This window comes from Brienomyrus brachyistius, unplaced genomic scaffold (assembly GCF_023856365.1).
Source record: "Brienomyrus brachyistius isolate T26 unplaced genomic scaffold, BBRACH_0.4 scaffold32, whole genome shotgun sequence".
NCBI lineage: Eukaryota > Metazoa > Chordata > Actinopteri > Osteoglossiformes > Mormyridae > Brienomyrus > Brienomyrus brachyistius.
In genome coordinates, this window is record NW_026042307.1 from 1,118,228 (window position 1) to 1,136,861 (window position 18,634).

General features: G+C 43.2%; 1 protein-coding gene across 2 annotated transcripts in view; it reads left to right on the forward strand.

The window, feature by feature from the left end:
- LOC125721126 (ladderlectin-like) overlaps nucleotides 1-18,634 on the forward strand; it is a 124,172-nt gene that overhangs the window by 96,357 nt on the left and 9,181 nt on the right. Inside the window, exons 1-3 of one of the 2 annotated variants that reach the window (XM_048997124.1) lie at nucleotides 11,744-11,822; nucleotides 11,932-12,015; nucleotides 18,514-18,552. In XM_048997124.1, the coding sequence (XP_048853081.1) occupies nucleotides 11,943-12,015; nucleotides 18,514-18,552 (112 nt within the window). In that variant the 5' untranslated portion in view covers nucleotides 11,744-11,822; nucleotides 11,932-11,942. Of the gene's footprint in view, nucleotides 1-11,743; nucleotides 11,823-11,931; nucleotides 12,016-18,513; nucleotides 18,553-18,634 lie in introns of those variants that run through there. The other variant, XM_048997125.1, reaches the window with a different exon arrangement.

Consider the following 18,634-nt stretch of genomic DNA (forward strand, 5'->3'; position numbering starts at 1 on the left):
ATATGATGTAACTAGCTTTGATGGTACTGACCATCCTTATTTGTTGGAAAAACAGAATGCATATTTAAGACAAATTAAAGTTCTCTTACACCTCAGAACCTGTAATTACTGTTATAATAAACAATGTAAAATCCCTGTCTACAGTTTTACCAGTAAATTTAAACACCCATCATTAAACGTTTGTTAATCCCATTCTCAAAATTTGATCTTTCAGCTCAGTGTCTCCCAGTCGATCCATGTTTTGCACATAAGGATGTAGTTTGTGATGCACTATAACCTCCACATCCTTCTTCAGACATAGATTTACCTGCAGCGAAAACGGTTGGTGGACAAAGCATATGAATCACTGCTATTGCGTGAACTGTGGTGTTAAAATTCAAGAGCATTATATGCCAATAACACCCTTGTAGCACTGTTTTGTGAATGCCATTGTGTCATTTCTGCAAACTGCGACTTTCACCATTTGTCTCAGCTGCTCATTCTCCACTTGCAGACTGATGCCTTTCTGTACCTCAGAGTCAAGGTTCAGGAATACTGGCTGGGTGATTTTGTCAAGGAAATTAATATTTTTGTGTCTTGGCTCTCAAAATCATCTCTGTTCTATATCATCTTTTAAGTACCTGAAATTCATTTGAAATGTGTTGCTTAAAATGGGTTTCACTTAGGCAGACAGTAAGGCAGGTTAAATCACATGGAAAAATACATGGAATACATTACTCTTTGTTGTCATTACAGTGATAATGAGTCTTAATCAGTAATTCCAGGATATGCATATAATGAAAAACAACACTCAGAAAGTTGTGCAGTGAAACAAGAGTGGTGTCTGCCCACTGACATGAAAAGTCGAGTGAGAACACAGGATTTTGATCCAGAATGGTAACAAACGGCAATATAAACCAATCATGCCATTCAGCCTGGCCCTGCAGCTCAAGTGAATACTTCTGAAAGATTACTGGGTTTTCTCGATCGGTGTCTTTTTTGTCGATCAGAAGACATCTTATCAACAAGCTCAGAACCAGTCTTTTCCGTTACTATCTTGTTTATACGGTGGCTCCCCTTGTTATCTGTTTAGTAAGGCTTTATATAGTACAGTCGAACCTCGTTACTACTGCAACGCTGACTTTGGGGTACTTCAGCGTTATCTTTATTTCAGGCCGTGGGTACAGAGACGACGCGGAGACAACATATTGTGCTAAACATGGAAGACTGACTTCCCCCTTTATTTTTTTCGAGCCCATATATACAAAAAGTACCGGCTCCTAACCAGAAGAACTCTATTGCTCCGCTCCCAAAGCGTCATATTGTTCCCTTATCTTTAGGTACTATATAAAGGATCAATACTAAAATAAACATGAAATTATAAAGTAATTAATCTTAATGAAAATGAAATATCCTCTTACACTACATACCCCGGATACAACGTTTTCACCTTTCCAACATACAGGTTTCTAATTCCCGTTTTTAACCTATGTATTATTCCAATAGCAGCCATTATTTACAGCGTACACCCTTACAGCATAAACTTCGATACAACATCCGAATTTCTAGAGAAAATACGAAAACTAACCATCGTTACAACGTACAGCGCTCTCCACGCCCACCACGACTTGTGTCGCTACATCTACCTGTATCTACCTGATCTTCGCCCGATAATGCACATTTGTCTATTGTGTTGCTTGGCATTAAAGTAAAATTCAAACTTCCCGCGTTAAATGAGTTGCCTTGACCGATCGTTACTGGACTGTGTAGTAATGGCTTGTTAAGTATTGTGTGCGTATTCTTTGTTTATTAAACCTTGTGAAATACCGGTCATGCCGGTAATTGTGAATTCAGAATAAAAATGGAAGTAAAGGATTTTTATGATTTAATTTGACCAATATTTCATTAATATTTTCAGGCCAAATGCCAATTTGGATGCGAATGTTTATTTTAAAAATCCATTTTGATCAGCCGTTGTGTATTTTCGTTGCCGTTTATCGCACTAAGTAACCGTGAGTAATTTAAGGAAAATTTCAAAGATCCAAATGAACTTTGTTGAATTATTTAACAAGTAATAATGTGTTCGTTTGTTTTGTAGTCAATTTAAGGGTCTCTTCTATTAAAGTTTTATCATTTACATGGATATTTCATGAGTTCTTTCATCCATCTTGCACTGTGTGGTTACAACGTTCTATGCTTATAACGTACATGTTTTTGATATCCCGTCTTGTACGTAGTAACGAGGTCGACTGTATTTAGTTTCAGCAAGAAATATTAAAAAAGGGGGAAGGTTTGTGATTTGATGAGCTAGTTTACACTTTCTTCACACATTTTCAAAGAGATGCTATCAGACCTTCCTGGTAGTCATTCTAACATCAGGCTTAGCAGGTTTCAGAGACAGTCAATTCACATACAACAGAACATTCATCATGATATCAAAACCAAAACTGACAGCAAGAAAGGAGACAGACAATTATCTTCAAATAGAATTTAATTCATGGAAAGCTGGGTAGGTGTGTGTGTGTGTTATTTTGGAGGGGGGTGTATTTTCTGAGATAAAATCCTGAAAGAGCTCCAAGTTAATAGTGAATATATTGCTTGTCTCAAGTGTATGGGATTTTTTCTGTGCTCTTGTTTTGTTTCAATAGTAAACTCGAACAAAAGTTTGTGTATTACTTTTTTTCTCCCTAAAATGCCAATTTTTGGTACCTCCAATCCATTCCAGAAAATGAATACTTGCCCAATAATTCCACTAGGTTCTCAGCCTAATTTTCCGATATAATGGTTATGAATAATAAGATTACAGGGTGTGCATTTAGAATCGGAGAACAAGACTGAATGAAATTGCTGAATAGGCCAATACTTAGCTGATGAACTGTGGCGAGAAAAAAGAAGTTCACCCTAATTGCACCTACTGTTTTACTTGGGCCACCTTATATGCTGTGAAGGAGAAGGTTTTTATCTCATCCTCTGAGCAAAACAGTTATATCTGCTTAAGACAGCAGAGCTTTCTACTTAGAAGACAGGAAGGAGAATCGTAAGACTACAAGACATGAGGTGGTATGGGAGCTAAAAGCCATATGTTGTATCAGAAGGTGAATATCCATCCATCCATCCATCCATTATCCTCCGCTTATCCGGGGTCGAGTCGCGGGGGCAGCAGTCTCAGCAGGGAAGCCCAGACTTCCCTCTCCCTGGCCACTTCATCCAGCTCCTCTGGGGGGACCCCGAGGCGTTCCCAGGCCAGCCGGGAGACATAGTCTCTCCAGCGTGTCCTGGGTCTTCCCCGGGGCCTCCTCCCAGTGGGACATGCCCGGAACACCTCCCCAGGGAGGCGTCCCGGAGGCATCCGGATCAGATGCCCGAGCCACCTCATCTGGCTCCTCTCGATGCGGAGGAGCAGCGGCTCTACTCCGAGTCCCTCCCGAATGACTGAACTCCTCACCCTATCTCTAAGGCAGAGTCCAGCCACCCTGCGGAGGAAACTCATTTCGGCCGCTTGCACCCGCGATCTCGTTCTTTCGGTCACTACCCATAGCTCATGACCATAGGTGAGGGTAGGAACGTAGATCGACTGGTAAATCGAGAGCTTCGCCTTTTGGCTCAGCTCTCTCTTCACCATGACAGACCGATGCAGCGCCCGCATGACTGCTGACGCCGCACCGATCCGCCTGTCGACCTCCCGCTCCATCGTTTCCCCACTCGTGAACAAGATCCCGAGATACTTAAACTCCTCCACTTGGGGGAGGACCCCATCTCCAACCCGGAGAGAGCATTCTACCCTTTTCCAGCTGAGAACCATGGTCTCGGATTTAGAGGTGCTGATTCTCATCCCAACCGCTTTACACTCGGCTGCGAACTGCCCCAGTGAGAGCTAAAGGTCATGGTCCGATGAGGCCAACAGAACCACATCATCCGCAAAAAGCAGAGACCTAATCCTGAGGTCACCGAACCGGACACCCTCAACGCCCTGGCTGCGCCTAGAAATTCTGTCCATTAAAGCTATGAACAGAATCGGTGACAAAGGGCGACGGAGTCCAACCCTCACCGGAAACAAGTCCGACTTATTGCCACCCATGCGGACCAGGCTCTGGCAACGGTCATACAGGGACCTAACCACCCTTAAAAGGGGGCCCGGAGCCCCATACTCCCGGAGCACTCCCCACAGGACTCCCCGAGGGACACGGTCGAATGCCCTCTCCAAGTCCACAAAACACATGTAGACTGGTTGGGCAAACTCCCATGAACCCTCCAAAACCCTGCTGAGAGTATAGAGCTGGTCCACTGTTCCACGGCCAGGGCGAAAATCACACTGCTCCTCCTGAATCCGAGGCTCGACAATCCGGCGGACCCTCCTCTCCAGGACCCCCGAATAGACCTTACCAGGGAGGCTGAGGAGTGTGATCCCCCTATAGTTGGAGCACACTCTCCGGTCCCCCTTCTTAAAGAGGGGGACCACCACCCCGGTCTGTAAGTCCTGAGGCACTGCCCCCGATGTCCACGCGATGCCGCAGATGCGTGTCAGCCAGGACAGCCCCACAGCATCCAGAGCCTTAAGGAACTCCAGGCGAATCTCATCCACCCCCAGGGCCCGGCCACCGAGGAGCTATTTGACCACCTCAGTGACCTCCACTCCAGAAACAGGCGAATCCACCCCCAAGTCCCTACACTCTGTTTCCAAATGGGAAGGCGTGTCGGTGGGATTGAGGAGGTCTTCGAAGTATTCCCTCCACCGACCCAAGACGTCCCGAGTTGAGGTCAGCAGCGCACCATCCCCACCATAAATAGTGTCGATGCTGCACCGCTTTCCCGCCCGGAGCCGCCGGATGGTGGACCAGAATCTCCTCGAAGCCGTCCGGAAGTCGTTCTCCATGGCCTCGCCAAACTCCTCCCACGCCCGAGTTTTTGCCTCAGCAACCGCCAAAGCCGCATCCCGCTTAGCCTGCCGGTAGCTGTCAGCTGCCTCTGGACTCCCACAGGCCAAAAAGGCCCGATAGGACTCCTTCTTCAGCTTGACGGCATCCCTTACCCCCGCTGTCCACCAGCGGGTTCGGGGATTGCCGCCGCGACAGGCACCGACCACCTTACGGCCGCAGCTCCGGTCAGCCGCCTCCACAATGGAGGCACGGAACATGGCCCATTCGGACTCAATGTCCCCCGCCTCCCCCGGGATATGGGAGAAGTTCTGCCAGAGGTAGGAATTGAAACTCTCCCTGACAGGGGGTTCTGCCAGACGTTCCCAGCAAACCCTCACTATACGCTTGGGCCTGCCAGGCCTGGCCGGCTTCCTCCCCCACCAGCGGAGCCAACCCACCACCAGGTAGTGATCAGTTGACAGCTCCGCCCCTCTCTTCACCCGAGTGTCCAAGACATGCGGCTGCAAGTCCGATGACACGACTACAAAGGCGATCATCGAACTGCGGCCTAGGGTGTCCTGGTGCCACATGCACATATGGACACCCTTATGCCTGAACATGGTGTTCATTATGGACAATCCGTGACAAGCACAGAAGTCCAATAACAAAACACCGCTCGGGTTCAGATCGGGGGGGCCGTTCCTCCCAATCACGCCCCTCCAGGTCTCACTGTCATTGCCCACGTGAGCATTGAAGTCCCCCAGCAGAACAAGAGAGTCCCCAGGAGGAGCACTTTCCAACACCCCTTCCAAGGACTCCAAAAAGGGTGGGTATTCTGAACTGCCGTTTGGCGCATAAGCGCAAACAACAGTCAGAACCCGTCCCCCCACCCGAAGGCGAAGGGAGGCTACCCTCTCGTCCACTGCGGTAAACCCCAATGTACAGGCACCCAGCCTGGGGGCAATAAGTATGCCCACGCCCGCTCGGCACCTCTCCCCGCGGGCAACTCCAGAGTGGAAAAGGGTCCAACCCCCCTCGAGGAGACTGGTTCCAGAGCCCAAGCCGGGCGTCGAGGTGAGCCCGACTATATCTAGTCGGAATTTCACAACCTCGCGCACCAGCTCAGGCTCCTTCCCCATCAGAGAGGTGATATTCCATGTCCCTAGAGCTAGCTTCTGTAGCCGAGGATCGGACCGCCAAGGTCCCCGCCTTTGGCTGCCGCCCAGATCCCATTGCACCTGACCCCTATGGCCCCTCCCATGGGTGGTGAGCCCATTGGAAGGGGGACCCACTTTCCTTGTTCGGGCTGTGCCCGACCAGGCCCCATGGGTGTGGGCCTGGCCACCAGGCGCTCGCCATCGAGCCCCACCCCCAGGCCTGGCTCCAGGGGGGGGCCCCGGTGACCCGCGTCTGGGCAAGGGAAACCGTGTGTCCATGCTTTGCTTCTTCATAGGGGTTATTTGAGCCGCACTTCGTCTGGTTCCTCACCCAGGACCTGTTTGCCTTGGGTGACCCTACCAGGGGCATAAAGCCCCAGACAACATAGCTCCTGAGATCACGGGAACACGAAAACTTCTCCACCACGATAAGGTGTCAGCTCCAGGAGAGGAGAATATATACAACAAATACCTTAAAACTTAAAACTAAAAAATATACCAACAAGGGGTTCCCACGAGAAAAATGAAAGGTTTACTTAGTTATTACTGCTTTTGCAAATGCTCCTGATAAAAAACCCAAACATGAGATCTACATGCAAAGACCAAGCTAGAATGAGGAAATCCAGCTGGTTTTGAGGAAGTAACACTTATGTGCTATTTCATGATAATTGGTTCAACTATCACTTTGGTTTTAACAGTAAGCTTTCTGTTTTTGCAAGCTTGATGCCTAACCTCATTGGCATAAATGTTTGCTGATACTCATTGTAAAATGAAATGTAAGACGAAAAAGTTAAAAAGTAGTGTCACTTTCCATAGAAGAGTTAAATGACAGTTGTGAAGCTCTGGCTGCCTGGGATTAAATAAAATGTGGAAAGAATACCCAGAACAGAAAAGCAGACCAGATCTTTATTTCATATAATTATGCCAAATGGTTCACAGTTTACTTTGGGCCTAGCTGGCTTTGCTTTCTGACGCCAAATGTTCTTCATTTGGACATTGCTATGGAGGAAAGTAACAGCTAACTAAATAAATGCAAACATATTGTTTACAGATGTTGGGCGCAGAAATATTCAAGTAAGATTCAGGTTCACATGAAATCACATTAAATATAATTTTAATGCCAATGTATACACACAACGACCATTTCCATGTGAAACCGAAAAAGTGTGGCTATTCCAAAATGTATTTGATAAAGTATTGTGCAAACACCACCCTTGGCTCGATAAAAGGAACATAATTGAAGCAAAATGTTTTCTGCCTCACTAGGCTCATAGACATTAATGTATTTCTCATCACCTTCTATGTAGTAGTTGATTAGATGGTTATGGACCCATTCTTAATGCCACAAAGTAAAGCATGTCTTACCTAGTCTTCTCAGTGATATGTGTTCTTGCACATTCTTGACAAAAAGATGACTGACACACATTCACCCATTTAAACATTCAGAATAGTTAAACCACCATAGAAGAAAATCTCACTTGTTTGCCAAAATTCCTTGTTGGTTTGGATGGCCGATGATTGTGTTTGACAAGATAAGATCTGCAGCCTCCATTTTCATCCTCAGTTGCTTTCTCTTGTACAGTTCCATTTTTGAGGAAGATTTTCAGTTGTAGATTTTCATCCATGTAATACTTTTGTGAAGTGGCTTAGGCTGGCCTATCCTCTCTGTCTAGCTGCCTTCAGCTGTCACATGATCTACATTGCACTCAAGCCCCATGGTTTCCCCTACAGGTGCTGGGCCCACAGGAGGGCGGACCCATGTTATTCCTTCAGGCTATGCCTGGCCAGGCCCCATGGGTGGAGTCCCGGCCACCAGGTGCTCGCCCTCGAGCTCCTGCCGCAGCCGTGGTTCCAGAGCGAGGACCCAGTCTCCTCAATCCACGTGGGGTAACAGGATGCTTGATAATACAGGTTTACAAAAAAAAAATTAGGTGCCATGGTGTCATGCCCTGCTCGTCGGCTCCTCGTGTGTGCCACTCCCCCGGATTACCCACGTGTTCTTTCCCGATTGTACCCAGCTGTGTCTGATTATTTTCAATCAGTCCTGTGTATTTCAGTCCGTGTCTTACCTGAGTCCTTCGTCCGTCATTGATGTCAGTCGGTGTGCTATGTTTTCTGATCCCCGGTTTCCCTTCCGTAATTAAATCCCTGGTTTTGCCCCGACTTTGCCTGTCTGATTGCTATTTGCTCGCCGCACCCGCACGATCGCCGCTTTATCAGCCTGCGACCGTGACAGAATGACGGACCTAAACAAAGCACCTGCCGTGACAGAGGAGGAGTACTGCAGTTACGGCGAGCAGGTGCTCTTCTGGATTTCCCTGCCTGGCATCTGGGTGGATTCCCCGGCTTGTAACCTTGTCAGCCGGAACCGGGATATCTTAGAAGGGTTATCCCTGGAGGAAGACGCGCACCTAGTGAAGGAGGTGCGCGACAACTTCAGGAGGATAGCCGAGCTCCGGAAGGAGCGATATATCGCTCCCAGCGAACCAGGGACTGTCCTCGCGCCATCCGTCTTTGCGGGCTTAGCGCCGCCTCCCGCCACCACCGGTCGCCGGAGGAGGAAGAGGAGACCAGCGATCGCCCTGTCGATCGTCCTAGGGGCGTGCTCCATCGCCCTCGCTCCTCTTCCTGGGGAGGATCAGGAGAGTATCCCGATTACCCCGGAAGTCTCCAGCGCTGTTAAGCTGCCTCCCAGGGTTTCCCTTCCATAATTAAATCCCTGGTTTTGCCCCGACTTTGCCTGTCTGCCTGCTATTTGCTCACCGCACCCGCACGATCGCCGCTTTGTCAGCCTGCGACCGTGACACATGGTTTTTTGAATGTATTTAGGGTATTTTGAGGGTGTTGAATTGAAAAATCCCATTACTTTTGCTGAATTGGTTCTAGTTTTTGAGATAATGGACATCCATGAAAATAATGCGCTCCCCCAATGCGACTTTTCTGTGATAACAAATGCAATAGTAAGTATTTTGATTCTTTAACAGTGTCTTAGGTCCCATATAATTATTTTGTATTTTAATTTGTAGGCCTACAATGCTATGAGAGCGATTTTTTTTGAAGCCAGAATTCAACTGTGAATTTGCAGAGGAAAGAAGTCGGCTACAGTATAAGTTTGCCAACCCAGTCTTGGTTTATAACCAAAAAGTTCTGTCTTAAGAAGTATATGAATACATGTAAAAATGATGACTTCACCAAGAAGAGCCGGCATCAGCAGTCCTGCTGTATTCTGCTACATCTGTGGAAAGAACATGGTTAAAAAACAACAAAACAGGTAACTGCTTCAAGTACATTTGTAGATCATTCCCTGGACTGAGCATGGAAAAATTAAAAGCTGGAATCTTTGGTGGACCTCAGATTCGCAAACTCATGACAGATTCCAATTTTACCAAAAGCATGAATGAGACAGGCTTCGGCCTGGAGGAGTTCTGTCTCTGTTGTTAGGAACTACTTGGGTAATCACAGAGCAGATGATTATGAGGAATTGGTGCAGGATATGCTTGCTAACTTCAGAAATTTGGGAGTTAGTGCATCTTTATGCTCTTATTATCTCCATAGCCATTGAAACAGATTTCCAGATAACCTTGGAGACTTCAGCGAGGAACAAGGCGAGAGGTTCCACCAGGATATGAAGGAGATGGAGTAGGGATTTCAAGGCAGAGGGGACATACGCATGATGGCAGACTACTGTTGGAGTCTCCAACGTGATTGTCCTGATGACACACATAAAAGGAAATTGCATAAACGGCACTTTTTGAGGCACTGACATTAATAACAATAATTAATAGTATTAATCAAATCATAAATAACTTTTTCCTATGACTTTTAGATATTTTTAATTTCATTTTTGTATGATGTTAGACTGTTTACTTACTAGTTGTAACTAAAATAAAAGTATTCTTGCAATTCTGAATGCTTGTCAAACATGTTGCGTTAATTAATGAATTAATTAACAAATAAATATCTCAGAAACTAGAGCCAGGGCGGCATGGTGGTACAGAGGTTAGGACTGTTGCCTCACACCTCTGGGACCCAGGTTCGAGTCTCCGCCTGGGTCACATGTGTGTGGAGTTTTCATGTTCTCCCCATGTCGTCGTGGGGTTTCCTCCGGGTACTCCGGTTTCCCCCCACAGTCCAAAAACACGTTGAGGCTAATTGGAGTTGCTAAACTGCTCATAGGAGTGCATGTGAGTGAATGGTGTGTGAGTGTGCCCTGCAATGGGCTGGCCCCCCGTCATGGGTTGTTCCCTGCCTCGTGCCCATTGCTTCCAGGATAGGCTCCGGACCCCCCGCAACCCAGTAGGATAAGCGGTTTGGAAAATGGATGGATGGATGGATGGTTTATATATTCTTGAGGAAGAATCGCTTAGCTGAAAGAGGGAGGTGTAATGAGTGATGGGTACTACAGTTCCCAGGATGCTTTGTTAGTGTTCAGAGGTGGATGGAGGATTAAATGTGTAGCCTGCATGTTGGAATTATAGCGGTCTCTGTGTCTCATTTTTACATGACAATACAGGCATTACCTACAAAACCACTTTGGTTAAACGATACAAATGATTAAGCCAAATTTAAGTTAATAAATCCAGCAAAGTATCAAATTGTTGAGTCATAAGGACCAGATAAATGGCATCCATCTACACCGGAAAATGTACCATGAATAAAGAACATATTGGTCACATTTTACTTGAAGCTATCATATACACTGCACTATAGAATCTTTCAGAATGCATTGTAATGTTCAGTATGAGAATTAATAAAGGAATATAGCATAGTGTTGAATATAATACTTCATAAGCTCCAATGAAGTTCTCGTCTATAATGCATTATAGATATCTCCATAATGCATTATAATAGTTGGTATAAGAATAAACTGTAACTGTAACAAGTTATAATGTGTCTTTCTGAGATGAAAAATTAAACTTTAACTAGTTAAAATGCACATTGTTGATATCAGAAATTCATCACTGAAGAAAAGGGGGTCATGCCCTCTGATTTTGGCAATAAACAAAACGTGGAAAGTGGACTATTTTATTTGCATTGTGAACCTGTGAAGTGAAATTCATTTTACTTTGAAAATGAAAGCATGGCGATAGCCTATTATGCTTATGTTTGGTCATTCTCACGAACATAAGAATCATTTGAGAAAAAACTAAATATCTTGATGTACACAGGATGGCTAGAAAGTACAAAAAAACTGCCATTTTAAGGAGAAAAAAGGAATTCACAAGCATAGGTTTGTTATAGGTTACTATTGAAACAAAACAAGAGCACATGAAAATGCATGTACACCTGGGACAAGCAATACACTGTCTGTTAACTTTTAACTCCTTCAAGATTTTATGTCAAGAAATACACCGCCTGAACCCTCCCAAAAAAAATAAAAAATACGCAGACACAGACACAGACACACACACACACTTATTAATGAATTGAACTCTCTTTGAAGGTGATTCTCTGTCTCCCGGTTGTGGCAATTCCTTTTTCTACTTGCAATTAAATAAGCTTCTTAAATTTCTTGTAATTTCTTTTAGCACTTTCTCAATGTCAATTTTGGTTTTCATGTCATGATGAATGTTCATTAGAGCAAGGCGTGCAACGTGACTTGTCAAGTGGCTACCAGGAAGGTCTGATAGCATCTTTTTGAAAAAGTGTGAAGAAAGTGTAAACTAGCTCATCAAATCACAAATCTTCCCCTTTTAAAATATTTCCTCAATCTTTAAACTATATAAAGCCTTACTGAACAGATAAATCTACAGAAGAGGGAGACCTTGGCTGCCCCTGTTTTCATCTAGAACTTTCCATTGAGTACAGTTATACTTACTGATTGTTGGAGGTACTTTATCAAGTTTAGTTCATTATTCTTGTATTGCTAGTTTGATTAGTGAAGCACAGACCTAAATCTAATCAGGAAATTAACTACTCTCTTCCTCTTCATCCTCCAGGAGACATCATCATGGGTTTGCTCACCATCTCCACCATCCTCTACACCATCTTCTCTTTCAGTGGAGCTTTCTGGGTGCCAGGAGGTAAGAAAAATAAACACTTGCTTTTTATTACAAATACTTGTTGGTAAGTGTGTACGTATCTTCCAGTGTGGTGGTACTTTGAATCCAGAACTCGGACCTAAATTGCAGTTTCCGCGACTCTAACTCGGGCTTCATACAGTACATTTGCAACTCGGACATAGGCAGGATACAGCAGGGGTGCACAATCCTGCTTGTAGTGAGCTACCCAGCAAACGCGGAATGTTCAGGAAACATTCCCTAAAGGTCAGAACCTTTAGGGAACGTTCTAAAAAGGTTCCGCAAAATGTGACCCTTTACGAATGTTCCAAGATCATTCTCTAAAGGGCACATTTTGTGGAACATATGGATTAAATGGATTTAGGGCATATGGATTAAATGGATTAAATCTCTAAATTTGAATAAAAACTGCAGTGCGTACTCTATTAAATCCAATAAACGAAAGCACATCCGGGTATTCCATCAGTACTTGACACATGAACTTAATCGATTGGTTCCCGATATAGACCGCGCGCGCCTAGCGGCTATGGAGCCAGATTTCAAAAAGTCAATGCGCGCACGCGGACATTACTCGTCGTCGGTGGAAGCAGCGTCTTTAAGACGGGTGATATAAATGTTGTATAAAATGTCTATCTATGTTTGTCATATTATATGATCTGAGAAGATTTCATGTAACATTTTTTTTTACTGCACACACTAATCTGACAGGATTTCTAAGATTTTTTTACTATTTGATTCACATATTTAACTTTCAACGTAAGCTAGCTATGCTAACCTGACAGGATTTCTGAGAGAATTATACATGTAATACCCCGAAACTCTAATTATCTAAGCGCAATGAGCTTCAACATGATGTTTTCTGCACTTACATTTAGTCATACATGACCATTGAAAATTTATTATCATACTGGAAAAAATATGACACGCAGGGCTCTCAAGTTTCGTAGAATGTTTAGAGTGAGATTACATCTGTTAGGGCCGCAGTACTTCAGTTGTTCATTTTGGCTGCAGTGACAGCTCTGCCCCAACCATTTCTTTACAATGTTATTTTATTAACTTATTTTAAATGAATTTTGATATCTATCATTATAAATACATAAAAATACGTAATAAAAATGCATTTGAACATGCTGTTCTGATGTTTCTGATATTTAGTTTTACATTATCCTGAGTTTTGCATTTATATATTTTTGGGATTATTTGGGACTATTGGTAATTTTGGTAGGCTGGTTCGGTGTTGTACCAATTAATCCTCTTCGGGAACTGGGGATAAAATCACTACAATATTGAATTATTTGAGTCCAGGAGCAGTACTTTCTTAATGCCAACTTTGGATATTTGAACTCCAAATATCCGTCTGTGCTTAGAAAAATGAACTGATAAACGTTACACGGACCGTACTTTGAAGAATATGTGGTTGCGCGCTGCTGAGCGTCTATTTAGTAGCAGCCAGAGTGGTAGTAGCCTGTCGCTCACTGACGTGCATTTGCGGAAGGATCGAGAGAGCAGAAAAATATCAGGTACTCAAGGCAGAAAGAAAAATGAAGGCGTGCGAGGGGATGCGCCAAAAAATGCTGATGTGGGTGAAAGACAGCAACAGGTATGAACTGTGATGGAAATAAACGTCACTTATCCGCAAGCTTGTGCCCAGATTCAGGGATTAGGCTATGAACTTCACAGAAAACCAGGTTAGATAGTGCTGCTGCTGGCTAGTTTACTTGGGTTAGGCAAGTTGAAACTGCATAACGATTTCTTGGTAATGCACACAGGCTATAGACAAGGATTTAGAAGCCGTTTGTCAGATTGATTGAAATGTGGGGCGTGCACCGTGAATGAAACGTATCGTTAACGTCGGTCGGACTAGCACCTGATCATGTAATCACCATTCATGGATAGCTAGCTAAAGCATTTCCTTTTTGTTCCACTTTTTTACGTTTTTCCTTTTTTATGGTGAAAAAATGAAATCTGTTTAAATAAACGTCAGTAAGTGAATTGTAAAACGGGCAAGTTTTTTTTTTTTTTATATATATATATTTTTTGGGGAGGGGGTTGGCACCAAAATTGTTGCGCCCCTGCTGGTACTTTGGACAGGCTCTAGTAAGACAGCCTGTCTTATGCTTGTTTGTTTTGCTCAGTTTTTGTTTTGGGCTTTTTGATTATTGTTATTATACTGTTGTTGCCTGCATGATTTTTAATAAAAGAAAAAAAATTATAGAAAAATAAAACCCTTCATTTTTGTGGGAAACCTTTGGGGCCTCCCGTCAACTCTGTCGTTGACTATTCTGCTACAATTAGTCGGCTTTGTTGAAGTTAAGCTGGTTCTCAAACTGAGATATAACCAAAGGGCCTGATTATCTGTATCATGTGTTAAATTAAGGCTGTACCTAAGCTCTGCAGGGTGGTAGCTCTCCAGGAGCAGGACTGGGCACCCCTGGGATACACTGACAACTTGCATTTGGACTCAAACTTAATCATCTGACACACTGCTAGGCAGTGCTCATTAACCAGAAAAGATTTACTGAAATAATTCAGTGTAGTGTTCTGCAAAGTGTCAGTGCCCTGTCCTTGGTCATCCCCCTGCCTTACACCCTTATCTTTGCGGTACCCTGCATAGGACAGATTGATATAGAGAATGGATGGATGGAATCTGCAGTGTTCATCTGTCATGTTATATTTATATTTACCTTTCAAATACTTTGGATACACACCTCACTAAACTGAGGTTAGTAGCTACATTACAGATTCAGTATAATTCACAACATAATTATTGCCGCCAGTATAATTATAAATTATTGCCGCTACGGCTTCAGAATTTTATGAAATGTCATTAAGTAGCAATTGTATGACTCTGCAGAAGACATTGTTTTTGAAACGCAGAATACAGGAAGTGTAGAAACAATGCTGATACACATTCATGCACGTAGCAAACCCGCTCAGATGTCTATGGTCTGCAGTATGTGCTTGATAAGAGGGAGAGAGAATTTAAAAAGTGAGGAAGCTAGATTTAACTAGCTAAAATTAAGTTAGATTTTACAGTTTACAAGAACATTCGCGATGTGACAAAATTCTCTATTGCTATTCATTATTATTATTATTATTATTATTATTAATAATAATAATACATGGTGAAATAACGGTTCAGTTAACCTAACATTGACATTAGCAAACTCAGTGAATCATAATACCGGTAATGTTACTTACAATAAACTTGCAATAAACATCAGGAGTGTCGTGACAGAAAACTGCGTTAGGGAAAAACTGTCGTGACTGAAAACCGCTGAAAAAAATCCTAGTGGTAATAGTGCGTTTGGTTGATTCAATATGGAGCTACACTGACCACCTCGAGTATCCTGAAAAGTACAACAATAAGTAAGAACTAGCTAGCTATACTGTATGTCGCACTTGCAATTTTCATTACATGCTGTTAGCATAGAATGCCCCACAATTCAATCCACCCATTCATCCATTGTCTACTGCTTATCGGGTGTTGGGGTGCAGCAGTCTAAGCAGGGATGTCCAGACCTCCCTCAGCCACCTCCAGCTTCACTGGTGGAATACCAAGGTGTTCCCAGGCCAGCCAAGAGATATAATCTCTCCAGCGTGTCTTGGGTCTGCACTGGAGTCTCCTCCTGGTTGTACATGCCCAAAACACCTCCTCAGGGAGGCATCTAGAAGGCATCAAGTTAGGTGTCTGAATCACCTCAACAGGCACACACCGGGTCAAGCTGCAAGCCCCCCTGTACTTGAGCCCCCGATAGTCCATTAATGATATACCGCATAGAGGGACTACCGACTACAGAAACGAACTCTTAAACTACTTTAATCTTGTACGTTAACAGGGCATTTGTAACGTGAGCAACAAAACAAATGTTCACAATGGATCATAGCAAAAAGAAGACATGAGCATAATGTGAGATTTAAACACACCGTACGACTCTGAATGATTGATCTGGTGGTTAAATTATTTTAAACCACTTGCATAGAAATTGGGACAACTTTCGGTAACAGATACTACATAATTCTATTTAGTTTGTTCAACAGATAGATAGTAGGACGCGTTTATTGTAAAAGCTGAAATTACCAATATTAGCTTATGTAGACTGATTTTTTGACTGATCGTTTAAAAGCAATGCTAGATAATGTTAAAAGTCATGCTGATGAATATTGTTTTAATAGCTTTCACTCTTTGTAAGGCTAATGTGGAAAGGGAACCATTATTCAAATTGCAAAGTTTGTTAAATTTTGTTTCCAATGACTGAGTAAAACTGGTTTGATCCCAGCAGACCTTTGTAGTCTTTACGATGTGACAACTGCATGTGCATGAAATGCCATGGCAATATTTACATGGTACATTGTGCAAGCCAATGACAGCAGGGGGGCAGTGGGTATCGCTGTTGCCACACACCGATGCTTTGTGCTTGTGGAATGTGAATGTTCAACCTGTGTATATGTGTGACGTTTTCGTGAATCCTCCAGTTTCCTTCCACTGTCCAAAAACATGCTATTTAAGAATCAGTGTGCCTAAATGTAGCATATGTGTGACTGAGTGTGCACCCTACACTGGTTGCTTGGTTCCTGCCTCATGCCAATTGCAATGTATATATTATATTATATTATATATTATATTATTATATTATATATGAATCATCAGATTAATTGGTAGATTATTCGATTATTGAAATAATCGATAGTGACAGCTCTACAGTCCCTGACAAAAGTCTTGTCGCTTGTGTACAAATTAACCTCAAGTGCTGCTGAAATATATTTTTTTACAAGAAATGGCTCATTTTATTCCCAACAGCTTTTGTAGTAATGTTTCAGTGCAAAACGAAACTGTCAAAAAGTATTCTAATATTCAAAGCTTGGTAAAGCCCATTGAGTCAATTTTTTCAAAGACATAAGTGTTGTCGCCTTGTCATATGAGCTTCACCTGATAATGGATTAATTAGGTCTCAGGTGTGTATAAAAAGAACCCCACTACACTAGACCTTCACATCAACTGCAACTAGACCTCTGCAAACATGCCTAAGATTCACCCTGAGACTCAAGTGTTGATCATCAAGAGGCTGAAGACCGGATCCACTGCTGATGTGGCAGACACCTTCAATGTGTCTCAGCGTCAAGTACAGAGGATAAAAAAAAGATTTGAAGAGACTGGAGACGTTTTTGACAAGCCCAGGTCAGGCAGACCCCGCAAGACAACTGCTCGAGAGGACCATTTGTTGGTTCAAAAATCCAAGGCCAGCCCATTTTCCACTGCAGCAGAGCTCCACGAGACCTGGTCACCTGAAGTCTCTGTGTCAACCAGAACAGTTTGTCGGATTCTGTCTCGAAATGGCCTCCATGGTCGAATCAGTGCCCAGAAGCCAGCACTAAACAAAAGACAATTGAAAAACCGTGTGGCATTTGCCAAGGCCCACAGCCTGCTAAAAGGATGGACGCTGGAAAAGTGGCAGAAGGTGAATTTTTCAGATGAATCTTCTGTTGAATTACACCACAGTCGCCACAAATATTGCAGGAGACCTACTGGAGCCCGCATGGATCCGAGATTCACCCAGAAAACAGTGAAGTTTGGTGGTGGAAAAATCATCATTGAGCATGTGTGGGGTAGGATGAAACCTAAGAATATTGATGAACTCTGGGAGGCATGCAAGACTGCTTTCTTTGCTATTCCTGATGACTTCATCAATAAATTGTATGAATCCTTGCCAAACCGCATGGATGCAGTCCTTCAAGCTCATGGAAGTCATACAAGATATTAAATTTGGATCTCACAGCACCACTACTTAATTTGCTGACATATTTTTGTATTTGCAGTACATTTGGTCAATTTCTGTATAGGCAACAAAACTTTTGTCTTGCCAAAATTTGACCTTTCTGTCTTGATTAAATGATAAATCTTTTTTCAGTGAAACTACTTCATTTCAATGCGTTAAACATCATTTGGTAGGGTTTTAGCTTTTCATATGAGCTATTTGTAACATCAATTGATTAATTAAAAGTCAGGTTAATAGCAGGTGTTTCTACAAAATAGATAAGCGACAAGACTTTTGTCAGGGACTGTATATTCTCAAACACCAGGAGATACTAGAATCATAGGAATAAAGGAATACAAGACAAAACTTAAACAGCTGAACCCAAGCAGGAATAACCAAGGGTTACAGAGTGTTTTGGAACACCAGTGAACAAAAACCTTTATTAAATCAGGGAGTCAAGAATATGAGACAAAACTCATCCCATATTGGTTCAAAATAGTACACAGTATTTTTTTTCCAATATGGCCAATCACAGTTGGCGGAGTGGTGGCTCTGAGGCTAAGGATCTGTGGTTAGTACTTCAAAGGTTAGCAGTTCAAATGCTGTGAATTCAAGGGTTCTGTTGGGCCGTTAATCCAGACCCTTAACCTGCACTGCTTGGTCCTGAGTATGACATTATCCTACATCCAGCCCTGTAAGCAGGTCCTGAAAGTCCTCTTTATGAAATTATTTTTGTGCATTTCAGTGCTCCAAAATGAAACTAAAACTCTGGAACCTTCCAAAGGTTAGTACCTTTTATTTTATTTAAACATCACAAAACAGATAAAGTTATGTTCATCTGCAAAATGAATTGGATTAGTCTTACT